Source organism: Pelodiscus sinensis, chromosome 12, assembly GCF_052426305.1.
Source record: "Pelodiscus sinensis isolate ZL-2025 chromosome 12, ASM5242630v1, whole genome shotgun sequence".
Taxonomy (NCBI): Eukaryota; Metazoa; Chordata; order Testudines; family Trionychidae; genus Pelodiscus; species Pelodiscus sinensis.
The window spans coordinates 28,764,003-28,791,193 of record NC_143063.1 but is presented as its reverse complement, the minus strand read 5'-3'; the positions used below and the strand labels follow the sequence as shown (position 1 = coordinate 28,791,193).

At 43.6% G+C, this 27,191-nt stretch overlaps 1 protein-coding gene across 4 annotated transcripts in view; it reads right to left on the bottom strand.

Annotated features, from left to right (window-relative positions):
- TDRD12 (tudor domain containing 12) overlaps positions 1-27,191 on the bottom strand; it is a 230,676-nt gene that overhangs the window by 164,127 nt on the left and 39,358 nt on the right. For all 4 annotated transcript variants that reach the window (XM_089781493.1, XM_075940128.2, XM_075940130.2 and 1 more), the window contains 4 exons: positions 15,646-15,725; positions 7,660-7,727; positions 6,616-6,676; positions 3,790-3,894 (listed from right to left, as the gene is read on the bottom strand). In XM_089781493.1, the coding sequence (XP_089637619.1) occupies positions 3,790-3,894; positions 6,616-6,676; positions 7,660-7,727; positions 15,646-15,725 (314 nt within the window). The remainder of the gene's footprint in view (positions 1-3,789; positions 3,895-6,615; positions 6,677-7,659; positions 7,728-15,645; positions 15,726-27,191) is intronic.

The window sequence follows — 27,191 nt, the reverse complement described above, 5'->3', positions numbered from 1 at the left end:
CGATGTCTGCACTAGCCCAGGAAGGTGCCTGCCTCTTGCGGTCCCGGGCAAGCTCCCGGGAGCCGCCAGCCTGGTCCCGGGAAGAGGGGGTGGGCTGGGGGACATCGGGTGGGTGGCTCTGTGCCGTGCCAGGTGCAGGGTCTGCTGGCTGGGTGCTGGCAGGCTTGCACCTGGCACGGGCACCATAGCCAGCCCGTGCCCCTTTAAGGGGTCCGGGGCTGGGAGGGGGGCAATAGAGTTTCCCTGGTGTTGGCCAGAGTGGCCACCAGGGAAACCTGGGGAGGGCTAGCCTCCCACTAGTTCGAATTAAGAGGCTACACACCCCTTAATTCGAACTAGTAAGTTCGAACTAGGCTTAATCCTCGTAAAATGAGGTTTTCCTAGTTTGAACTAAGCGCTCCGCTAGTTCGATTTAAATTCGAACTAGCGGAGCGCTAGTGTAGCGCCTATGAATGTTAGTTCGAACTAACGTCTGTTAGTTCGAACTAACATTGTAGTGTAGACATACCCTCTGAGACCAAAGATGGCAGAGAAGGAACTGGGGGTAGTCAGACTCTAGAGTGCTATATAAACATCTCACTCACAATAGAAGAGGAAGCATGTGTGCATGTGTGATCTGATGAGCGCTCTAGGGCTGATTAATTAAATTGCCCTTTTAATGAATTATGTCTACCAACCTGACATTATGTAGTTTCATGAACTGAAACTATCTTTGAATGAATTTGTTAGTAGCCTGTTAGGAATTACCTTGTCTGAATCCGTTATTGTAACTTTTATATATTGTAACTAAAACCCTATTTTAAATTGTTAATACACTGTAACTAGGAATAACTCCTTATTTTAACTGAAACCCCATATTAACCTCTGTACCGCCTTGACATGTTTTAAAGTTAGGTGTGTCTAATCCCATTTAAAAGTGTGAATATGGGAGGTGTGCAAGTCAGCCTGTCTGGAAGACCAGTTGTTAGCACACCTTGATACTACGGAATAATGTGAGAGCCCTGCAAAAGAACCTAGGCAAAAGAGACTGAAGCCCCATCAAGAAAAGATTATCAAAGTCTCATCTGCTGTTTACTGATGATTCATGGTCATACATGGTGAGGACAAAAATCTACAGACTAAAGCATATTAAAAGATGGGTGCAAAACTATAGATTTGGGTCTTTCAGTTCTAAAATCATCCTCCAGGAGCATCAGTGCACACTGACATGACTCAGCTCCCCTCCTAATGTCTAGACCAAATTACCAATGGAATAGCATGAGCAATTGAAGCTGATAATTATATCATTTTTGTAGAAAGGTGTGTATGTATGGTGGATAATTTTAGTAGCAAGGGACAGTACATGAATTTTGTCTTCACAATAAGAGTGGCATGTTGCCTTATCCCCCAAATAAGATTCTGCTAGTTATATTTCTACAAGTCTAACAGCACTGATGAAGATCTCCAAACCCAGGCATTACCATACCTCCAAGTGGAGCACTCATATGAACATCACTGGTGAGGAACTATTTTCAAGCCAACTACCATCACTGAGATCCTTTTGAACAAATAAACCAAAGTAAAATCAGGGAGGAGAGACTGACCTGCTCTGTAGCAGCTATGAAAAATTCAACTCCACATTCTTCTCTTGGGGTATGTCTACACTAGCCCCCTAGTTCGAACTAGGGAGGCTAATGTAGGCTTTCGAAGTTGCAAATGAAGCCAGGGAAGCTCCATGGAATGAGGTGTAACAGTTACGTCTAGCCGCAGGCAGTTACTACGGGCTAGTGGAATTTTAAAATGGCAACTGGACCGGAACATGCAAATAAAGCCCAGGATATTTAAATCCCGGGCTTTACCGAGATTTACATTGTTTCGGTCTTCACCGAGATGTTTCCGTCTTCACTGAGAAGTCTGAAGGAATGCCTAACATAGGGAACGCTAGTGGGAAGGGGGTAGGTTTAGAAGATCAAATAAAAAAAAGAACAAGTTAAAAATCACCTAGAAAAGTTAGATGCCTGCAAGCCACCAGGGCCTGACGAAATGCATCCTCGAATACTCAAGGAGGATGGTATCTGAGCCTCTAGCTATCATCTTTGGAAAATCATGGGAGACAGGAGAGATTCCAGAAGACTGGAAAAGGGCAAATATAGTGCCCATTTATAAAAAGGGAAATAAGAACAACCCAGGAAACTACAGATCAGTTAGTTTGGAGCAGGTAATTAAGGAAATCATCAGTAAACACCTGGAAGGTGGCAAAGTGACAGGGAACATCCAGCATGGATTTGTAAAGATAGGATAACAAGTCTTGTGGATAAGGGAGAAGAGGTGGATGTGGTATACCTAGACTTTAGTAAGGCGTTTGATACGGTCTCACATGATATTCTTATCAATACACTAGGTAAATACAATTTAGATGGGGCTACTATAAGGTGGGTGCATAACTGGCTGGATAACCGTACTCAGAGAGTAGTTATTAATGGTTCACAATCCTGCTGGAAAGGTATAACAAGTAGGGTTCCGAAAGGGGTCTGTTTTGGGACTGGCTCTCTTCAATATCTTCGTCAACAATTTAGATATTGGCATAGAAAGTACGCTTATTAAGCTTGTAGATACCACCAAGCTGGGAGGGGTTGCGACTAATCTGGAGGATAGGGTCATAATTCAAAATGAACTGGACAAATTGGAGAAATGGTCTGAGGTAAACAGGATGAAGTTTAATAAAGACAAATGCAAAGTGCTCCACTTAGGAAGGGACAACCAGTTTCACACATACAGAATGGGAAGTGACTGTCTAGGAAGGAGTACGGTAGAAAGGGATCTAGGGGTTATAGTGGACCACAAGCTGAATATGAGTCAGAAGTCCTAGTATTCTATGATTTGCAACTTCGAATGTCTACATTAGCCTCTCTAGTTCCAACTAGGAGGCTAGTGTAGACATACCCTTGGATATAGTTGGTGTTGAATGAAATCATAAATTAAGTGTATATAAAAGCTTTCGTACACTTGACAAAAAACACCAGATTGAACCTTACCATCCAGTCATTGAAGGATTTGTTGGGGGGTGGGGGGGACACCACCTGCTCAATTATGGGTTCTGAATCTCAATGGAACACATTCAAAATTATCCTGAAGTAATCAATCAGTGGATGAAGTGAAAATGGAAAACATTAAATGAAAGCTCTCTCTGTTAAAAGTAGTAGCTAGGGCACTCAGGTAATAAAATATTCTATGCTCTCCCATTCTGAATTCTTAGAAAGACACTACTGTAATGAGCACCTTCCCCAAGTATCTCCTACTTATTGCTAGCTTTGTCCCCTCCCTCCTCCTCTTCCCAAGACATTGTTCCCCAGGAGTCTGGCTCTCCATATTAAACACAAGGAATGTGTCTAGACATATTCCCTTCCATGACTGTTGAAGCAGACACATACAATCGAATACCCTTTCCCACACAGAGACTCCCAAAAGATGCTGGGAGATTCTGACAGTTCATTGTCTGGGCAATAGTCTGATACTTCTGCTTATTTATTATACAAATAGAAATCTCCTAGCTCCCCCCTCCACCAAGTAATAGAGGCAGGGGCTAGAAATTTGAGAACTAAGTCTCAAAAAGGTGTCTTTAAAAGAAAAAGGAGAGAGAGAGAGGGATTGAGAGAGAGAGAGCGAGAGCGAGAGCGAGGGATTGAGATTCTTTCTGTTCACTCCTATCTCTCTCAAAAATGTAGTCCTTTTAATATTTCAGGAATGTGCTGGGGGCATAAGAAACCGTCTTTAATATAATTCAGTATATCAAATAAATGCGAATACTACCTTTTTCAGATCTACCAAAAGTGGTGCTGCTTCAAGAGTTGAACACGGTTCTATTTTGTTGCTGAGAACAATGGGAGGTTGTTCTGTATTGATCTTTTGAAACTCCTGAAAGTATATATACCATTTAGCAAATATTAACAAAAATGTGTGGTAAGTTTAGTCAGGTAGCTTACACAATAAAGTGGCCAAAGAATCCTTTACTACAAATATAAAATTGAAATATAATTAAGAAAAACTACTTACCAGTTCAACTGCTTCTGCATATTCCCACTTGTATAGCTCACCAAAAAGTGGGACCTGCATACTTTTTTCATGTGCTTGGACTTAAATATTCTGCTGAATGGTTGCATTACCCCAAATGGCATTGCATTTCTAGATGGTTTCAAAGCTGAGAGATGACAGTGGCATGCGTAATGAAAATGGGAATGTGCAGAGGCAAATTTTTGAAAATCCAGCAGGTTTTTTTTCCCCCTAAATCATTCACCAAGAATTTGCACATATTTTCTTTAGCATGCAAACTCAGTGAGATATCATGGTTGGTTTTGTTAGATTAATAGCTACAAAAACTGCCAGCATACTAAAAGTTTAGACTAAATAACAAAATTTCATTGTTTGCTTTCCTAATGAAAATGTAGATTTCTTCTTAACTGGAAACATCTGCCTTTTCTCTCCCCACAACTACACAGATTCTGTTTATTCTTAGATAAAAAAAATCCTGTAAACAGTAACTAAGACAACATTGTAGGTTACAGATGAAATTACTCTCCTACTTTGAAATGGGATCCAAAATAACGTTATACATGGAAACTATATGGAAATAGTTTTGTAAGCACCAGTGTATTCTTTGCTGAAGCTTCCTAAAGTAAAAATATTTAGCCATTAAAACTCATATTCAAGTAGAAAGAAATCTAAATCTAATATATAAATGATAATATTTGTGCTCTAATAACTTGGACACTATAAGACCTACCACAACCAAACTTTGCATGGGATAACCTTTCCTCCAGGAGAAGGTTTTAAGGTACTGTGGAAGGGAAGAGATGAGAGCCCGATGCCTCTCCCCGGGGCTGCATGGAGCTTGGCAGCGTGGGGAGAAGCAGCTTCCCCGCCATTCCTGGAAGGATATGGAAACACCTCTTCAATACTGCGATTGACTCGGGGCCCAGTGGCTGATCAATGGGCAGGCAGGTTGCTGCCAGGGCTTGGCTCTAGGTGGAGAGGGTGGGGCTGCTGTTACCGCTTAGCTGCCACTTTGAAAAAGTGTCCGGAAGGAAGCGCATTGGGGACCCGGAAGTGAGAGTAGTGGGGGCGGGCTAGTCTGGGGGGGCTGGACCGTTGGGGGCAAGTGGCGGAGGGCAGGACTGGGGGGGGGGGCTGGATGGTACAGGGCGCTGGACCATTGGGAGCTAGTGGGGGGAGGGCAGGATTGGGGGGGGGGGAATGAAGGAAGTGGAGCTGGACGATCCTACAGGGAGTGAGAGAGAAATGAAGCCCATGGTGGGGGAGGGGGGGGTCTCTTTTGAGAGGCACTGGCCCAGGGGGCAGCACTGGATGATGCTGGGTGGGTGAGAAATTAATCCAAGGTGGGGGGGAGGGGATCCCTCAAATCTGGGCACTGGGTCCTGGGTTTGATACTGGATGATCCTGGCCGGGGGGGGGGGGGGGGGAGGAGAAGAGATGCAGTCTATGGGAGGGCAGCTGGTCAAGGGGTGGTGCTGGAGGAGGGACTACAGAGGTGCCACCTGGCTCAGGTACTTAACTAATAGTTTCATCAAAAAAGATGGGAGAAGAGTTTGAGGTGTCACCCTGAAATCTCTCAGATTCAGGAGCGCCAGCCCCATTGATTGAGGCATCCCTATACTCAGCTCTTGGATGAGAATATACAGACCCAGCATGCCTATCACTTACTTCCTTACCAAAAAACTATTAGCTTCTACAAGGATAATTAGCAAAAATACCATCTGATAGAAAGCAAAACATTGCACTATTGAAGAGGGGCCTCCATATGCTTCCAGCAACGGTGGGGAAACAAGCCATGATGATTTGGGGGCGCTCTCTCCCACTGTGCTTTTAATGGCTCCAAGACTCATGACATGGGAAGAAAACAGAGACATAGTTTCTATTGTGACTTTTGTATCTAAGTTTGCCAAGTCAAAGAGCTCTGATTCTCAACATGGCAATGCCTCTTTTTTGAGTCAGAGATTTTGCTTCATGCAGCAGTAGAAAAGCATGGGAGTCTGCCATAATGGTCAGATGTCAGGCACTGGCAGCTGCGGTGTGGCTGGAGGCTATCAGGACCAGCTTCTGTTTTTCTAAATTTTGTTCTACCGGTTTCCGGGCAACACCGGGTAAGTCCAGCTAGTTCAATATATTTTAGAATGATTAACTAAGCTTAATTCTGAAGCCAAAATTTGTTTAAAAATTATGCTATTTGGAATATACGTAAAGAGTCTGCATAGGTAATTTTTTCAGATATAAAATATAACCAAAAAGTCTATGTGAATACCAAAAGTTGCTCTCATAAGTCTCTGATTCATATATACTTAGAGCAAATCTACATAATTAAAAAGATCACATTATAGTTACATAGAAAACAATAGGATTACCGGGATAAAGATCAGCAATTAGGGCTCTGAAAATGATGGCAATATGATGCACATCTTATCTAATGATTATGCCATTCCTGTATCCTATTAAACTTCGTATACAATAGGATTTCATGTTTTAAAACAGGACTCAGTTGACAATATACAATTAAAAGATCAAAAGGAGCTTACTAATGAAGTTTATACAATTAAAAAAATGAAGTTAAGTTTTAAAAAGTACCTGCTGCTCAGAAGGAATATCATCAATTTTCAAAGGATCAGGATTCAGAAACTGCAGGAGCCTGGCAAAGTGTTTAAGTATTAAATCCAACACTTAAAAAGCAGTGATGTTCTCTCACACACATCATCACAACCAACTTTTAAACTTCACGAGAGAGAGAGAGAGACATAGAGAGAGAGCGCTCGCTCTGAAATATTTCAAATGTGTACCATGTATGCAAAGACTTACAATTTTCTTCCGAGAGCTGAAGAAATTCACAAGAAACAAAAAACTACTGATACCAATAAATCAACATGTTCAGAATTTAATAATTTCCCAGGATACAGAGAACTAAATCAAACTCAAACCCAGAAAAAGGAGATTTGAAATTTCAAAAGGGAAACAACTGACCAAAATCTGGCTTCACTAACTTGGCAAGTGTCTATAAAGAAAGCTATGTATTTAAAAGGAAAAAAAAAGAACAAAGGGGAAAATATACTTCTCAGAACCACTTTTTTCATTGCGCTCTATTTCCTTTAGTTGTTCTTTAATGATGTTTTCATTCAAGGCACTAGAAAAGAAGTCTTTTCATGTATTTACACAGATATATAAAAATATTTAATTACAAAAGACTAAAAATTCATCTAATATAGATTAGAAATGCCAATAATTACACTTCATTGATGTTTGACTACAGTGCATCCAATTATTAAGCAACACAAGCTTAGTTTGTTTTACTTTTTGCATAAAAAAAGTTGTAAACCAAGTTTTGATCCCATCTAGAAAGGCACTTTAAAACACAAATACTCATCTTCTATGGGACTCAATACATGTTTGTTATGCATATGTTTAAGTATCTTCCTGAATTGGAGATGTATTTTGATTTAAACAATTCTTTAAATGTAACCACTAGTTTTACTCAAGATATGAATCACCATCAACAACAAATCCTCGCCAAAAGCTACATTCTCTTTTAGTGGCCTCAAACACTGGGTGAACGCACTTTGGGATTTTTATTACTGTTACATATAAAACCTGAAAAAGACAAGAATATTTGATTCATACCTGTTTACTTGTACAGTGGGCTGCACAGAAATAGTTATATTTTCTTTAAAAGAAAAACCCACAGCTGCCTAACAAAACAAAAAATAGATACTTTGTCACTGCCTTGAGAAATGCATTTTAGAAAATCATTATTCCATGTGAAAAAATGGAATACACATGAAGAGATACATTTTGTTTCTTCTGCAAGATCACAACCACTTCCAGCCAGAAAAAACAAAATCCACAATTCACCAACAATGGCCAGAGTCAGACAAAATAACTTAGTTACATTTTTTGCAAAAAAACAGAACATGCACAACATAAAAGAACAGAAACAATAGATAATTTTTGTTTCACTATGGAGAGATGCAAAAGATTAGTAATTCACACCAACATCGTAATACTAAAAGTATTTTAAGTTATACGTTCAGACAATATCAGTTAAAAAAGCTTAAACACCAAATAAATACAGAAATTAACCAGTTACAATACCATCATCAGCCTTAAAAGGATATACTGAAAAAAGAATGCCTGCCTTCAAATCTTGGGTATTTTTGTGACTTTATAATCAAATTTCCTATTTTTAAACTATTTTGATCTATGATACGGTGTGAAAGGAAACAGACTGACCATATAAAGAAACAGTGAATCTGACTACACGTGAAGTGCTCTAATATGCTACTTGCCAGGGTAGCAAGTTCACTTTTTTCTGAAAAATTAGTGGTATCCTTTTAACTCTGTTCCTTTCCCAACTACATTTCACATCAAATTTTAAAATATGAACTACAAGTTCATAGCTGAACATGCAACAGAGAAGGTACGTCTACAAAGCAACATGGTTTGAAATAGCAGCATTATTTTGAAATAACTTAGTCTACATCTACACAGCAGGCAGTTATTTCAAAATAATGTTGAAATACTGTCAAGCTGGAGGACGTCTCAATCCAATTCCTGTAACCCTCATTGTACAAGGAGTAAGGGAAGTCAAAGGAAGAGTGTTCTATTTTGAGATAAGCCCTGCTATGTAGACACACCCAAACCGACTGTGTGAGCATATACAAACAGAAATTCAAGTGACAATGTATATGAGCCTCAACACCCTTCTCTTGACAAGTGGATATCAATTTTTCAGCTTTGTGAACAGGGGCAGCTAACAGGGAGTTTCGAGAGGGAGTTCTCCAGGTGAGAGAGGAGCAAATACAGGTCCCTTGAGGTAAGTGACTATCTAGGGGTGTCTGTGTGTGTGTGTGTGTGTGTATGTCTTGCTAGTTGCCTGAAAGAAACAGTGTGCCCTGTCTGTTTGGAGAGTCAAGTGCTGAGCTGTTTGTTTAAAGGACCGTGTGCTGTGGCCGGCAGTTCTGTGAGCATCTTAATGAGGATTTGAAATCTAAAACCCTCTGTTCATTGGTCAAGCCTTAGCCAGGGGCTACCAGGAAGGACAGGGCTTTATAAAGCCCATTAGAAAATGACTAGGAAGCTTTGCTACCAGGGGTAGCTAACAGGGAGTTTTGAGAGGGAGTTGGAAGGGGGTGAGGTACGCCTGGCATTCTTTAAAACTTCTTTTAAACTACACTAAAACCAAAATTTTCTGATTTAAATAAAAACCCTATCAATAACCTCAGTAGCTAGAGGACAGAATGCAGGCAGAAGCCCAGCAGCAGAGTGGGGGCTATCCTGTTTATTGTACTCAATGTAGCATGTATGATTACCTGCCCTGTGGGCAGGTGGTGTATGTATGCATTCAGTGCAAGGAGCTCCTGGTGCTAAAACTGTGTATGGGCTTTCAAGGCCAAGATGGCTGAACTGGAGGAGCGAAGGGAGGCTGAGAGATATGTAGATGAGGTTTTCCGGGACACTGTAGAACTGTCCCACCTCTAGTCAGACAGCCCGTGTTGTTAAGGAGGATGAAAGGCTCAGGGAAGTAGAACACTCAACTGGAGCAGAGGGAAATTATTGCATAATTGGGACCCTCCTTCCAGAGGATGTTATGGTATCCTCTGACACTGAGGATACATCTCCAGGGTAGAGAACACCAGTCATTAGTAAAAGGCAAGTATTAGTAATGGGGATTTGATCATTAGAAACAGATAGCTGGGTTTGTGATGCCCGGGAGAACCGTATGGTGCATGGTGACTTCCCTTGCCTGGTGCGAAGGTTATGGATCTCTCAAGACATCTAGATAGACTTCTGTGTAGTGCTGGGGAGGAGCCAGTGGTCGTGGTACACGGAGGTACCAATTACATAGGGAAGGGTAGGACAGAGATTCTGGAGGCCAAATTTAGGCTGCTAGGAAAGAGACTGAAATCCAGGACCTCTATGGTAGTGTTCTCTGAAATGCTTCCAGTTCCACGAGCACAGCCAGTAAAGCAGGCAGAGCTTCAGAGTCTCAATGCATGGATGAGACGATAGTGTAAAGCGGAGGTTTTTAGATTTATTAGGAACTGGGGAAACTTTTAGGATAGGGGGAGTTGATAAAGGAAGGATGGGTTTCACCTAAACCAAAATGGAACCAGACTGCAGGCACTTAACATTAAAAAGGTCATAGAGCAGAGTTTTTACACTAAGACTTGGAGGAAAGCCGTCAGGTGCTGAAGAGCAAATAGATTGGACAGAGACATCTCTTAGGGGAGGTTCTATTAATAAAGGTGCTCTATGTTCTAGTCAGGAGGAGAGGATGGAAGTACGGGTCAGATCAGACGAGAATCAAATGAAAAAGAGTCTAACATCAGGAAATGGCAGACACATAAATAGTGAAAAATTATTAAAGTGCTTATACACAAATGCAGTGGGCAGTGAAGGCCAGCGGGCCTGGGCTCAGCCTCCGTGCCTGTGCCGACGGGGAAGTGCTGGCCCCTCCCCAGAGGCCACGCTGAACGGGGGCCGGGTGGAGCAAGGCGGCCAAGCGGCGGCCAAGAACGCCGGCACGCCACCGGAAGGGGAGGAGCCCCGGGCGGCGTCCGGAGTGGCGGGCCTGTTTAAAAAGGCTCACCACCAGCGAGGAAGGGGGCAGCCTCCTCGCGAAGAGGGAGGAGAGCCCCGAGGCGCAGGACGGACTCCGGGCAGCTCTGAGGCCAGCAGGCAGCCCGGACCCGACCGAGGGGCTCCCAGCTCCGACGGTGACTGGACCCCACCCCGCCGACTCTGGAAGGAGCGACCAGGCTGAGACTGGACGCGGTGGGGAGAACGGACCCCCGGGACCCCAGTGGAGCGACACTGGACTCGGGACGTCGGAACCAAGATAGGCCCTGGGGTCCGGGGCAACGGCAGGAAGGTACCAAGGTAGGGGCCCGTGGGTAGATGGGTTACAGCCGGAGTGACCCCCGTCTACTGTGCCGGGGCACGAGCAGACCCCAATGCTTAGGGCCCCGGGCTGGGACCCGGAGAGAGGGTGGGACCGGGTCCCCCTCCCTCACCCCGAGGAGCATCCAAACGTGGGCAGCACTGGTGGAGGCATGCAGTAGAACCAGGTCATCCGCAAACAGGTGGAGATTGGATTGTGGGCACAGGCCCCACCCAAGGACGGGTGACAACTGCAGGATTCGCTGACCCCCCCTCCCTTCCCGGAAGAGGGTGATCGCACCCAATTGTCCGGGCTTTCGAGCAGAGGCCCGAGGCAGGATACGGGCGGAAAGAGAGCGAAGGGGTTCGCTGAGCCCCCCTCTCGCGCTGGGATGGGGTGATCGCACCCCTCACAGGCCAAATGTTGCATAGAATCTCTACGGACAGAAATTCCATGCTCCAATAATAAGAATCTAGCAGAAGGAATATATTATCGACCACCTGATCAGGACAGCGATAGTGGCTATGAAACGCTAAGGGAGATTAGAGAGGCTATCAAAATAAACTCAATAATAGTGGGAGATTTCTACTATCCCTATATTGACTCGCTACACATCACCTCAGGACAGGGTGCAGACATAAAATTTCTTGATACCTTAAATGTTTCTTAGAGCAGCTGGTACAGCAACCCATAAGGGTAGAGGCTATTCTTGATTTAGTCCTAAGTGGACCACAGGATCTGGTTCAAGAGGTAAATATAACTGAACCGTTTGAAAATAGTGACCATAATGTAATAAAATTTAACATTCCTGTGATGGGAAAAACACCTCAGCAGCCCAACACTGTAGCATTTAACTTCAAAAAGAAGAATTACACAAAAATGAGGAAGTTAGTTAAACAGAAGTTAAAAGGCACAGTAACAAAAGTAAAATCTCTGCAAGCTGCATGAAAACTTTTCAAAGACACCATAACAGAGGCCCAACTTAAATGTATACCCCAAATTAAAAACACATCAAGAAAACCAAAAAAGTGGCACTGTGCCTTGGCTTAACCAGGTAAAAGCAGCAGTGTCAGATAAAAGGATATCTTTTAAAAAGTAGAAGACAAATCCTAGTGAGGAAAATAGAAAGGACCATAAACTTTGTCAAAGTGTAAAAAATATAATAAGAAAAACCAAAAAGGAGTTTGAAGAACAGCTTGCTAAAAACTCCAAGTAATTGCAAAATCTTTAAGTACATCGGAAGCAGGAAGCTGGCAAAACATCCAGTGGGGCCTTTGGACTACGAGATACTAAAGGAGCACTCAAAGATGATAAAGTCATAGCAGGGAGCTAAATGAATTCTTTGCTTCTGTCTTCACAGTTGAGGATATTGGGGAGATTCCCAAACCTGAACCATTCTTTTTAGGTGACAAATCTAACGAGTTGTCTCAGACTGAGGTGTTGTCAGAGGTGGTTTTGGAACAAATTGATCAACTTAACATTAACAAGTCATCGGGATCAGATGGCATTCAAATGGGAAACTGCAGAACTATGAACTGTTGTTTGTAACCTATCCTTTAAATCAACTTCTGTACCTAAGTACTGGAAGATAGCTAATGTGACGCCAATATTTAAAAAGGGCTCTAGAGTTGATCCTGCCAATTACAGACTGGTAAGTCTAACAGCAGTACCGGGCAAATTAGTTGCACTATAGTAAAGAATAAAATTGTCAGACACATAGATAAACATAATTTGTTGAGGAAAAGTCAACATGGTTTCTGTAAAGGGAAATGTCTTATTAATCTACTAGCATTTTTTGTGGGGGAAGGAGAGAGAAGGTCATCAAACATGCGGACAAGTTCGATCTAGTATACTTAGATTTCCAGAAAGCCTTTGACAAGATCCCTCACCAAAGGCTCTTAAGTAAAATAAATTGCCATGGGATAACAGGGAAGGTGCTTTCATGGATTGATAACTGATTAAAAACACAGGAAACAAAGGGTAGGAATAAATGGTAAGTTTTCAGAGTGGAGAGAGGTAACTAGTGGAGTGCCCCAAGGATCTGTCCTGGGACCATTCCCTATTCAACTTATTCATAAATCATCTAGAGAAAGCGGTAAATAGTGAGGTGGCAAAATTTGCAGATGCTACCAAATGGCTCAAGATACTTAAGACCAAAGCAGACTCTTGAAGAGCTTCAAAAAGATCTCATCAAATTAAGTGACTGGGCAACAAAATGGCAAATGAAATTTAATGTTGAAAAATGTAAGTAAATGCACATTGGAAAAAAAAAATCCCAACTATATATACACACACAATATGATGGGGACTAATTTCGCTACAACTACTCAAGAGAGATTTTGGAGTCACTGTAGATAGTTCTCTGCAAACATCCACTCAGTGTGCAGTGGCAGTCAAAAAGCAAATAGAATGTTAGGAGTCATTAAAAAAGGAACTGGGATTAAGACGGAAAATATCTTAATGCCTCTACATAAAACCATGGTACGCCCACATCTTGAATACTGCGTACAGATGTGGTCACCTGATTTCAAAAATGATATTTTGGCATTTGAGAAAGTTTGGAAAAGGGAAACAAAAATGATTAGGGGTTTGGAACGGGTCCCATATGAAGAGAGATTAAAAAGATTTGGACTTTTCAGTTTAGAAAAGAGGAGATTAAGGAGGGATATGATAGAGGTCTATAAAATCATGACTGGTGTGAAAAAAGTGGATAAGTAAAAGTTATTTACTTATTCCCACAATATAAGAACCAGGGGTCATCAAATGAAATTAATAGGCAGCAGGTTTAAAACAAATAAAAGAAAGTTTTTCTTCACTTAGCGCAATCAACCTGTGGAACTACTTGCCAGAAGATGGGGTGAAAGCTAGAACTTTTAACAGGGTTCAAAAAAGAGCTAGATAGATTCATGGAGGTTAGATCCATCAATGGCTATTAGCCAGCATCGGTAGGAATGGTGTTCCTAGCCTCTGTTTCTCTGGAGATGAGTGACAGGGGAGGGATCACGTGAGGATTACTGGTAGTCATCCTTCCCTCTGGGGCATCTGGTATTGGCCACTGTCAGCAGACAAGGTACTGGACTAGATGGACCTTTGGTCTGACCCAGTTTGGCCATTCTTACGTTCTTATATTGTTAACTGAAGATTCAAAAGCAAGACCTCCAAGAAGTCTGACTTGAGGACAATTGGAATGTTGAGTGTAGATACAATTATTCAATCTACGGTTATATATCCATGTGTTAGGTGTTGTACTCTTCACTGTGTTAGTGAAAATACTGATTTGTATCAAAGAATGGAGAGCGTGCTTTAAAAAAAAAAATCCTTACAGATGACACCAAGCTGCAAGAGACCACAAACCCTTTGGAGCAGTGGTGGGCAACCTGCAGCCTGAGAGCTGCATGTAGCCCACTGTGGTTTGGTTTGGTTTATCACTGTCCATGTAGATTGTCACGACATGTCACCCATGTCGTTTTTTCCTACCTATATTATTAAAGCAACAGGCACTTAAAAAGCAAGCACATGTGAATGAGGTACATGCTATTTGCACACAACATTTACAGAGTGTCTTGCAGTCTTTGCATCCAGTCTGCTCATCCTGCAGATTCTAGGTACACAAGTGAAGTTAACAAAACCACCCACTCCAGGGAGACCGTGTTGGTTATATCAATCTTGCAGCACACTGAGATGGAAAACCACTCATGAGGCCCACTCACTAGCCTAGGTTGCCCATCACTGTTTTGGAGCATACTATTAGAATTCAAAACAACCTTGATAATTGGGAAAGGCTCTGAATTCAACAAGAGGAAATTCAATAAAGGTAAGTGCAAAATATTTCACTTGGGAAGGAAAAAAATCAAATGCATAACTATAAAATGGGAAATGATTGGTTAGGCAGTAGTACTGCTGAAAAGGATTTAGGGATTACAATAGATCACAAACTGAATATGAGTCAACTATGTGATGAAGCTGCAAAAAAGGCCAATATTCTAGAAGCTATTTAACTGAAGTCATATGTACAACCAGAGGATTAACTGTCCCACTCTACTTGGCATTTTTGAGGGCTCAGCTGGAAAGCAGTACACAGTTTTAAGTGTCACACTTTAGGAAAGCTATGGTCAAAGTACAGAGTGTCGAGGGCAAGTAAGAAAAGGGCAAAAGATTGAGAATACATGACCTATAAGGAATTGTCAAGCATACTGGGCATATTTACTTTTAAGTGAACACTGAGAAGGACCTGATAACTATATTCCGATGATATTAAATGAAGCTACATATGGGACAGAGATTCCTCGTTCTCCATGCCCACTGAAGGTAGCAAAAGTAGTAATGAGTTTAATCTGCAGCAAAGGAGAGTTACTTTCGATATTAGGAAAAAAATTAGTACTATAACGGTAATTGAATCCTGGAACACGCTTCCAAGAAAGCTGGCAGAATTCGCATCGTTGGAGGCTTTTTTAAAAACAGGTTGGCCTAAGACCTTTTAGGGGTGGTATTGGTTTATTTGGTGCTATCAACAGAGCGAACGACTGTACCTGATGACTACTTGATGTCCTTTACAAGTCTACATTTCTATGGTTTTATGTAATTTATCTGGTAAAGTTTTAATTTAGTACTAAGAAAGCAGCTACAGAGGAAATAAACTTTATATTGTAGAGCACATCAGAACATCAACATGTTTTTTGCAAATGTTAATTTCAAGTCATGTTTGAGAGATGGTATAAAATACTTACAGACTGAATTTTCCCATTAAGATCAGATGTAGCATTTTTTTTCCATGTCTTTTCAAGAAAAGAATTAGGAACAGCATCACCTAGAGGAAGCATATGATTATACTCTACAAACACAACTACAGCTACTACAATAGCTTTCAAAAATGCATTTTTGCTTTTATTATTCAAAATCATAATGTATATGAAACCACACATGGTCTATAACAGGGCAACAACTCAAGTTCTACAACACAACTTAAGAACAAAGTTTCCTAATTAATCGTATAAAATCTAAAGTCAATTAGCTACTTCTATGAAGAGTATGCATACTTCTAAAGCTTATAGAGTATTCACCATGGCAATGCATGCCTTCTTGAAAACTTGGGCCATTATTGCCATGCCTACACTGCAACTAAAAAGAAGTTACTCACCTTGGACAGTAACGATAGTTCTTTAAGATGTCTCCCCCTGTGGGTGCTCCAATTCAAGTCTTGGTGCATCCTGATGCTGGCGACTGGAGATTTTTCACTAGCACTGCCTTCCCGTGTTGCGCATATGCAGTCACCGTCTCATACTGTTTTCGTTTGTTAGCTGTGAGCGTGGCATGAGCCCTCCTCCTTCAAACACACACCTTGAAGAACCACTGTTCCTGCACAAGGTAACAACTCGTAGTGGTATCCCTGTGGGTGCTCCACACAGATGATTAGTTATCAGAACCCGCCGCTCGCGGTGGTGGGTCTTGGAATCAGCTCTGAGAAGAGGCAAGGACCGCATCAGCTAAGGAGCTGGTAGGTATGGATCCTTGTTGCAGAGCATAATGTTGTGCGAAGATGTGATATGAAGACCACTTTGCTGCTCTACAGATATTGATGAGATACACATTATGCAGGAAAGCTGTTCATGCAGCTATCATACGAGTGGAATGTGCACTGACTGTCTCAGGTGGTTCCCTCCTATGAAGAGGGAGAAGGTGTATATGCAATTGGCTATCCACTTGTATATGAGTTATGCAGAAAAAGGTGGTCCCCTGCGAGAACCAGACAGAAATGAAAAGTCTGTTTTCTAAATTTCTTGGTCTTATCTACGTAAAATGCAAGAGCATTTCTGGCATCCAGAGTGTGTAGTATCACTTCCCTGAGGAAGCTGTGAGGTTTAGGAAAATAAATGGGTGAACGAATGGGTTAATTGTTATGGAAGTCTGATACAACTTTAGGAAGGAACTTTGGGGTGAGGTCTGAGAATGATTTTATCCTTGATAAAAATGGTATGTGGCGTGTCAGCCAATAGGGCTGCAATTTCGCTTACCCTTCTAGGAGACGTTATTGCTATTATAAAAGCCACTTTCATGGCCAGATGTTGCAGGAAGGCAGGAGCTAGTTGTTCAAAGGGTGGTCTTGTCAATGTGCTAAACACAAGTCTTAAATCCCAAGGCAGCATCAGAAAATGTAAATTTGGGAATGTCTTTCACAAATCTGTTAAGAAGTGCTTCATGATGGGATGTGTGAAGAGCAAAAAGTTGTTCACTGGCTTATGGAAAACTGTGATGGAAGACAGGTAGACTCAAATGGAGCTGATGGAGTGTCCCGCCTCACTAAGATCCATCAGGTATTCAAGTATGGTAAGCATCAGAATAGTAACTGACTTTGGCCGCACCACTCCTGAAAAATCTCCATTTATTTTTGTAGGTATACTTCATAGAGGAGCGCTGACTATTTACGAGAATCTGCTTCACTGTCTCAGAACAGGTAAGTTCTACATTTTGGAACCATGAAGAAGCTATGCTGTGAGTCTGAGAGCCCTCAGGTCTGCGTGGTGAGTTTTGCCTCGATGTTGGATCAGCAAGTGGGGTCCAATGGAGAGGGAAATCGGGTGGGCAATCAATAGATGATGCAGGTGGGGAAACCATAGTTCTTTTGGCCAGTAGGGTGTTGTTAGAATCACTGCGGCTCAGTCCTCACAAATCCTGTTCATCATGCTCGAGAGCAGGGAGGGGTCAGCGGAAATATATGGAGAAAAGAGTCAGTCCAGGTGTGGTGAAGGCATCTCCCTCCGATCTTTTGCCTCAACCTGTTTAGGAACGGAAGTAATGGCATTTGTGGTTGGACACTGTTGCAAATAAGTCCATGACCATGAAGCCCCATTGTCAGAATACTGGGAGGATGATGTGGGGGCTGAGTTCCCAGTGCTGTTCCTAGAAGTGTATGCTCAGTTTGTCTGCAGTGATGTTCTGTCACCCTGGTACATACATTGCAGTTGGAGCTATGTTGTTGTCAGGCAGCAAATCCAGAACCTGACTGATTCCACATATAGTGAGCATGATCGGGCACCCCCCTGCTGGTTGATATAGAATATACATGGCGTACTCTGTCCATGAGGATAAGTATGGTTCTGCCTCAGAAAAAGGGAAGGAATGTGCACATGCATTGTGGATAGCCCTGAGCTCCAGAATGTTGATGTCACCATTCAAAAAGCGACTTCACTATCTAGGCTGGACTGTCTGGTTGTCACAATGGGCCCCCCAGCTGAGTAGTGATGCATCAGTTGTGATCACTATTGGTGGGTCAAGGCAATGGAAGGGTACACCCATGAGGAGGTTGTGAGGAGAGGTCCACCATTTCAGACACTGGAGAACTATTGGTGGAAGTGTAATATGTCTTGCAAGGCTATGTCAACTGGGAATGTAGATGGATGCAAGCTATGGCTGCAGGGAGCACGTGTGTAACCTCACAAGAGGCACCATGAAAGATGTTGCCTTCTTGTGTCCTAGAAGCAGAAGACATGTATTGGCCAAAAGGGAGGACTCAATACTGGTAGTGGGTGTTGCCTAACTTAAATCTGACAAACCTTGTGTGCGAGATGTATCATTATATGAAAATGTGTGTCCTGAAGGTCAAGGGCTGGGAACCAATCCCCCTCATCCAGTGCAAGTATAAGTGTCCAGGGTCACCATTCTGAACTTGTTGCGTATGAACCTGTCGAGCTTCCTGAGATCCAAAATGGGTCTACAACCGTGTTTCCTTGGCAGTTAGGAAGTAGTTGGAATAAAACCCTCTTCCTTGAAAATTGGAAGGGACCAGCTTTCCTGCCCCTAAGCTGAGTTTTTGCATCTCTGATTATAGTAGGGGCTCATGAGAGGGGTCCCTGAAGAAAGATGGGGAAGAGGGTTGGGTGGGGGGCATAAAGGGGATTATGTAACCAGTATTGATGCCCTCGAAAAACCTTTGGTCCACAGTAATGAGGATCCATTGTTGACAACAGAGTTTCAGCCTGTTGTGCAAAATATGAGTGGTATGCACGGGATTGTTGATGTTGCCACAGCTCTCATCAAGTGTGCTCTTGGATTCTGAGGCAGTGGCTTATTTCTTATAGCGTAACATTGCTTGATACCACTACATTGGAAATTCTTTCCCTTCCATGGAAGGTTTCCCTTCCATATGTTCAGTTGTGGAGATGAGCAGTCGATCTGATTCACGAAAAGCTTGAGTTCTGTCCACATAAAAGGCCATTGCTCTGCATACATCAAGCAGATGAAACCTCGCTTCTGCTGTGGTTCGAAGTGGTTTAAGGTAGAAGGTAGGAAGTACAACTGGCTCATTTAGGTGAAATTTAGAACATACTTCAGGAATGAAGGATGGATGAGGACAAAGTACAACCTTATCCTTTGTTGAAAATGGTATACAGAGGAACCACCATTAAAGACGCCAACTCACTTACTCTGCGGGCAGAAGTGACTGCTAGTAGAAAAACTACCTTGAGTGACATCAGATAGAGAGAGCAGGTGGACAAAGGCTCAAAGGCACTTTGGGCGAACATGTCCAGCATCATTTCTAAATTTCACAAAGGTGGTGCTAGTTTGCATGGTGGGTATAAGTTGACAAGACCTGTTAGGTCTTGTTGTAATGGGATGTGCAAAGATTGAAAAACCCTCTGCAGGTTCACGAAAGGTGGTAATGGCCACAAATGCACTTTTATTGATGCAATGGCAAGGCCTGAATCTGTAAATAATAAGATGTAGTCTAGGATATTTTTTCTAAGGTGCCATTTTGAGGTCCAGATTCTGGTTAGAACAGCAGGACAGGAATCTCCACCATTACTGTAGGTAAGTAGATTGGGTAGACTGTTTTCTGCTATGTAGGAGGATCTCTTTTACTTAGTCTAAGCACTGTAATGCCCCAATAGACCCAGCAAGGAACCATGCCATCAGTCTTAGGACACGTGGTTGCAGGTTGCGTAGAGTCTCTGACTTCTGAGCCAGAAAATGGTGATGAATTACCAGTGGTAGGGAGGTCGAGGAAACATCTGATACAGATAGGGTAACCATACCTGGCGCAGCCAGAATGGTGCTATGAGTATTACCATGGCTTTGTCTGGATGGATCTTATCCAGCACACTGGGGATGAGAGGAAACACATACAGAAGAGGACCCTTCCAGCTGCAGAGAAAGGCATCTCCTAGGGACCCATGGGCAATACCAGCTCTGGAACAGTACTGATGACATTTCTTCTTGTAGAATGCAAAAAGGTCTCTCTCTGGGAACCCCCATAGCTGAAAATTGGATTGGAGACACTGGGGATGTAGTCCCCATTCATGATCTGGGGCAAAGTGTCTGCTGAGAGCAGTTGCTGCTATGTTGTTTATTCCTGGTAAGTATTAGGCTACAGTGTGACAGTTTCGAATACACCAATTCCATAGTCAGACTACCTTGGCACGTAGTGACTGGGATCGAGCGCCCCCTTAACGGTTGATATAATACATTGTTGATATACTGTCGATCAATATCCCGACCATCTTGCCACAAATGTATATTACGAAATGTTTGCAAGCGTTCAAAACAGCTGAGCTCTAATAAATTCATATGGTAAGTGGACCATCTTCCCTGAATGGACATTGTGTCCATAAGGGCTCCCCAACCCATGAGGGAAGCATCTGTGGTTATGTGCACTTAGGGCTGATCCCAATGGAAAGGCATGCCCACTAACAGATTGCAAAGTTTGATCCACCATATGAGGGACTGCACAACATGTGATGGGGGGGGGGGGGGCGGGAGAAATAACCGCTTATGTGTTTGTCATTTTTGAGAGGAGTAAACAGTAGCTATCCAATGCTGGAGGCAACAAAAGTTCAGGAGTGCGTGTCTGACTACATAGGTTGTAGCGGCCATATGACCATCAGTTGAAGGCATGTATCGTAACTATAGGGCTGATGGTGAAAGTAGTAACAAGCTCTTGAATGGCATGGAACCGCCGCAATGGTAGGTAAGTTCTTGCTGACACAGCGTCTAGCCAAGCGTCTCTAAATTCCAGATCCTGCATCAGTAGTAGAGTGGACTTTTGTACGCTGAGTAACAAAAAAAGGCCCAGGAGTTTGAATACTTGTCTTGTTGTCAAAACCATGCATCGTGCCTCTGCCTCTCATGTGCCTTTGACCTAGCAATCGTCCAGGTAAGGGAATATGATGACTTGATGTCTGCACAGGTACGCTGCGCCACCACAGCCACTCTGCGCCACCACAGCCAGGGTCTTTGAAAATACTCTGAGTGCTGTAGAAAGGCCGAATGGAAGCACCCGATATTAACAGTGGTCCAGTCCTACCACGAAATGGAGAAAACTACTCATACCTGGCACACAGATGCTACATGGAAATATGCATAGACTCAGACTTTAAGGTCAGAAGGGACCATTATGATCATCTAGTCTGACCCCCTGCACAATGCAGGCCGCAGAATCTCACCCACCACCTCCTAGAATAATCCTCTCACCTGTATCTCAGATATTGAAGCCTTCAAATACTTTGAAGACCCCAAGATGCAGAGAATCCTCCAGCTGTGATCTGTACCCCATGCTACAGAGGAAGGCAAAAAACCTCCAGGGCCTCTGCCAATCTACACTGGAGGAAAATTCCTTCCCGCCCCCAAATATGGCGATCAGCTAAACCCTGAGCATGTGGGCAAGACTCACCAGCCAGACACCCAGAAAGTTCTCTATAGTAACTCCTATCATCCCTCCATTGACCTATTTACCACTAATAATGAATGGTCAATTAGTTACCAAGATCATGTTATCTCATCAAACCATCCCCTTCATAAACCCATCTAGTTTAATCTTGAAGCCAGATGGATCTTTTGCCCCCACTACTTCCATTGGAAGGCCGTTCCAGAACCTCACTCCTCTAATGGTTAGAAACCTTCATCTAATCTCAAGTCTAAACTTCCTACTAGCCATCTTATATCCATTTGTTCTTGTGTCCACATTGGTATTAAGCTTGAATAATTTCTCTCCCTCCCTGGTATTTATCCCTCTAATATATTTAAAGAGTGCAATCATGTCCCCCCTCAACCTTCTTTTGGTTAAGGTAAACAAGCCAAGCTCCCTGAGTCTCCTTTCATAAGACAGGTTTTCCATTCCTCGGATCATCCTAGTGGCCCTTCTTTGTACCTGTTCCAGTTTGAATTCATCCTTCTTAAACATGGGAGACCAGAACTGCACACAGTATTCCAAATGGGGTCTCACCAATGCCTTGTATAATGGCACTAACACCACCTTATCCCTACTGGAAATACCTCGCCTAATACATCCCAAGACCGTATTAACCTTTTTCACAGCCATGTCACAATGGCGGCTCATAGTCATCCTATAATCAACCAGGACTCCGAGGTCATTCTTCTCCTCCGTTACTTCCAACTGATGTGTCCCCAGCTTATAACTAAAATTCTTGTTATTAATCCCTAAATGCATAATCTTACACTTCTCACTATTAAATTTCATCCTATTGCTATCACTCCAATTTACAAGGTCATCCAGATCTTCCTGTATGATATCCCGATCCTTTTCTGAATTGGCAATACCTCCCAACTTTGTGTCATCCACAAATTTTATCAGGACACTTCCACTTTTGGTGCTAAGGTCAGCGATAAAAAGATTAAATAAAATTGGCCCCAAAACTGATCCCTGAGGAACTCCGCTAGTAACCTTCCTCCAACCTGACAGGTTGCAGGTCCAGGGCTGCAAACCAGTCTTCCTTGTCCAGCGCTGGGATTATAGCTGCCAGGATAACCATTTTGAATCTTTGTTTTCAAAAACAGTGGTTGAATCTGTGGAGATCTAAAATAGGTCCTTTTTGGGATGAGGAAGTAATGTGAATAAAATCCTTTGCCCTGAAAGTCTTCGGGAACAGTCTCTATTGCTCTCAAGTTGAATAGATGCTGTACTTCTTGCCTGAGCAGACTTTCGTGAGGGGGTCCGTAAAGAGGGATGGGGAGGGTGAGGAAGTTGAAGGTAGTGTAGTAAAGGGAATGGTGTACCCTGATGTAATTACTTTGAGCACCCAACAGTCTAAAGGGATAGCATTCCAACGATGTCAGAAGGGTCTTACGCAATGATAGAAAACTGAACCGGGGTGTGATGGCTGGTGGGAGATAGGAATGTTCTGCAAGCCCTCAACAAACAAGTCAAAATGCTGCTTTACGTAATTGGCATTACGGTTGCTCTGTGGTCGTTTTCTCTAAGGCCGTTGTCTGGGTTTGGACTGATCAAACGCATGCTGGTTGTATCTTTGGTAGGTGAACTCCTGCTTTTAATACGGGGTGTAACATTTATGACAGTAGGGTGGCAGGCACATTCCCAACGTGCGTAAAGTTGTCCTGTCCTTACTTGAACGGAGGACGTCATCCGTCTTTTCCACGAACAGCTTCAATTTGTCAAAGGGGAAGTCTTCCACCTTAGACTAACTCGTGGGGAACGCCAGCAGACTGTAGCCAGGATGCCCCTCACGTGACCACTGATGTGGCAGTCGCTCTGGTTGCTGCGTTGGCCACGTCCAAGGCTATTTGTAATGTTGTTCTGGAGGAAACATAGCCCTCCTGAACAATCGATTTCAGTATGGCTCATTTAGAATCTGGAAGGTGTTCCATTAAGGCAGATAATTTTGAGTAATTGTCAAAATCAAGGTTGGACAACAATGCTGCATAGTTGGCTATTCTAAGGAGGAGTGTAGTGGTAGAGTATAGCTTTCTACCAAATAAATGCATGTGCTGTTTGTCCTCGTCATTACTAAGCCTGTGTTGAGAGTTTTGATGTATGCTGAGCAACGTCCACAACCAATAAGTTGGGCTGCGGGTGTGTAAATAGAAAGTCAGCCCCCTTCTGTGGGATATCTGTGGGATAAAGTATCATTTATCTGCCCTCTTATTCGTTGGAGGGTATGGAGGCTAGGGTCTGCCATGTGTCATCCGCAGACTTCATAATAGCTTCATCTATTGGTATTGCAACTCTACCTTGTGAGGGTTGCAAGTTTTTAAGAAGCATGTGCTGTTTTGCTGGTGCCTCTGATAGTTGGATGTCTTGGGATGCAGCCACTCTCTTAAAAAGGTCTTCAAATAGCCTGAGATCAGGCAAGGACTGATCCCCAGGTATAACAGCCTCATCGGGGATGATGAGGACTGATTGTCAGAGAAACATCAGGTGGTTGTTCCTCCACCTCCAAGAGCTGTCCCTCTTCTGGTTCTGAGTAATAGATAATGGAGGGAACGCCAGGGGATGCAGCTGCCAGCTACTGCTTCTGTACATGTTGCGGTGAAGCTGAAGGTGCTCGAGATCTTGAATAACTTCGACAGCAGGGGTAGCAGTGCTCCTTATGATGATGAGATTGAGTAGAATCATGGTGAGAATAATGCCAATAGTAAGTGGGGCTATGCCATCTGTATGGGGAAGTATTTCTGTAATATACCCGCTGACTGTAAGAGTATGAAGAATGAGGTGACCTCTTTGATGAAAGGGGTGGAGAGTATTTGTATGTTCTATATGGCAATGATGAGACATATCTAGATCTACATAATCTAGTATATCGATGCACTTTATCCTTGTCGTCTCTTGTTAAGTAGGGCGTATGTGGGGAGCATGGTGGTGAGGATGGTGCAGGCGAGAAGGTCAAAGGCTCAGGGCTTAGCTGCCCAGGGGGGTCTGATTTTTGGGCCACTTTTCTCATTGTGGGCAGGATTGGAGGGCTATTTGGAGCCGAAGGGTGTCCCGTTGATATAAACGGGGGCTGATCACAGTATCGAGTCTCCTCATGCCGATGGTGCCGGTGCCGACCGTCCACAATGAAAGTGGGGCCGATTCAGTCGGTGCCATGTGTGTCCATGCCGCCATGGACAGTACCAGTTCCTGTGGTGCGGATTCCATTGGTGCCGATATGGAGGGTGCCACTATCGTCGGCATGTGCTTATCCATCAGTGTCGATGGCTCCGATGGCACTATGGCAGTCAGTGCAGTAGCCAGCGGTGCCAAGCAATGGACCATTACGGCTGTTGGCAGCACTGAAGACAGTTTTTGCCACGGTTTTGGCTTTAAGGCCAATTTTTGCCTCCGCACAACGGAACAAGAGGTACCCAGCTTGTCTCCTACACTTACTCTCACTGAAGGTAGGGACCTGGCCAGCGATGGCCTTTTTCCATCTGGGGCCGGCATAGCTGAAGCGGCTCTCCTTTTCTCAGGTCTAGGAGACTGAGGCTGGCTTCAATAACTCCGGTGGCTGCAGAGATCTGTTGAAGAGCACCGTTTTGAGCCTCATTTCCCTATCTCTTCGTGTCCTCACAGTGAGCTTGGTGCAGTGGGTGCACTTCTGAGGGACATGTGCCTTGCCCAGCAAATACTTGATGCATTCAGCATGGCCGTCGGAAGCCGGCACTGCGTCTCTTCACCTGACACTTTTTAAATACCGAGGAACCCGGCATAATGAACTACTATCTATGGCTATATCTAGAGAACTGGGTTTTTTTTGGGGGAGGGGGTTGTTTTTTTTTAAAGAACACACAAACTATTAACTAACACTAAATACTAAAAACTATAGAACTAATTTGAATTTTCTTAACTCCTGACAGAATTCTGTGAGGAGAGAGTGCTCGCTCCGTCTGCAATTGCAGGTGCCGAAGAAGGAACCAGCAGGAGTTGGACCTCACGAGAGATCAAAAGGGCGCGAACGGCCTGAAGCGCGTGCCGTGCATGCACGGTCTGGCTGACAAATGCTCATCAAAACTACGAACTGCGACACCGGGACGACCCAATACCAACAGTGGAGCACCCACGGGGACACCACTCAAAGAAGCAGATCACTGCTTGTCTTGTCCCATCCACATGCCATTCAGAAAATTAGTTGCTTGCTAGACTGTTTCTCTTTCAAAACTGAGCCCCGGGGGGTGGGAGAGGCTTCAGGCGCTGAGCCAGAGTGGGGGAGCGAGAGAAACTTCAGGTGCTAAACCGGGGTGGGGGAGTGAGAGAAGCTTCAGGGCACAAGCACAATCCCATTGGCCAGTTTCCATTCCCCTCCTCTCCAGCTCGTTATCCACACAGGCACATGGCCCTGTGGACCCATCCTGACACAGGATGTACACCAAAGACTTTTAAGCCAACAGTTATAACATCTCTGCTATAAGCCTGTATCTGGGGCAGTAAGGCACCTCGAGTTTGAGCAATTCACCCAAGATGAGACAGATTGAGGTCAGCAGCAGAGGGGAGTGATGCTGAGTTGCCAAGATGGGAAAACATTTGCCATTGGCCATCAACCAGAGCCACGTATTTAGCCTCTGCTGCCAAGAAAGTTTGTCTGACTTCATCAAAACATGAGTTCTGTGGGATTTAACCATGGAACTTTCACATCACAAGGAGGGATTCAAGGTTCAGGTACTGTAGTTGACCATGATTCTGCATCAGGAGGACTGGAAGGAATGCTAAAGTGATTGATGTCTCCACCAACATGTCTAGGAGTAACGTGTACCACAGCTAACAGGGCCAAGCTGTGACTATCAGAATGATTTGTGTGTGCGCTCTCTTCTGACCTTGAGGAGTACCTTGTGTTCTAGAAAAATGAGAGAACACATACAAAAGGGGGCAATGCCAATAAATAAGGAACACATCCATTTTGGAGCCTCTGCTGTAGTTCTGGAAGGTACAGAACTACTGCCACTTCCTGTTGAGTGGTGAACGGGTCCATGACGGGAAGTCCCACGTCTGGAAAACTGAGTCTGTCACACCTGGGCAGAGCAACCACGCATGATTGTGAAAGGACCTGCTGACGTGATCCACCAAATCACTATACTCCCCAGGGACGTATGATGCTAGCAGGTGTATTGAATGTTCTACAGAGGAATCCCAAAGTCTCAGTGCTTTTTGACACCAGGAAGAGGAGCATACTTCTTCGTTTGTTGATTTTGAACATTGCTGTCATGACTGACACACTGAGCTGCTAAATGAACGTGAAAAGTCTGATACACCAGCTGTACTGCCCTGCACACTTTGACATTAATATGAAGGGATAGGTTTACCTGTGAGCACAGGCCACGAGTTCTGAGTCCACAAGGTGGGCTCCCCATCTCAAATCTGAAGCATTCATGACTAATGTTAAAGAGAAAATTGAGGTCTGGTGAACAGGACCCTGCACAAATCTTACGAGGGTCAGACCATCACAGGAGGGAGTCTAGTACTAAGTCCAATAAAGTCACAATCATGTCCAACTTTTCTCAAGCTAGTCAATACACCATAACTGGAGAGGTTGGAGCCTCAGTCTAGCATGCT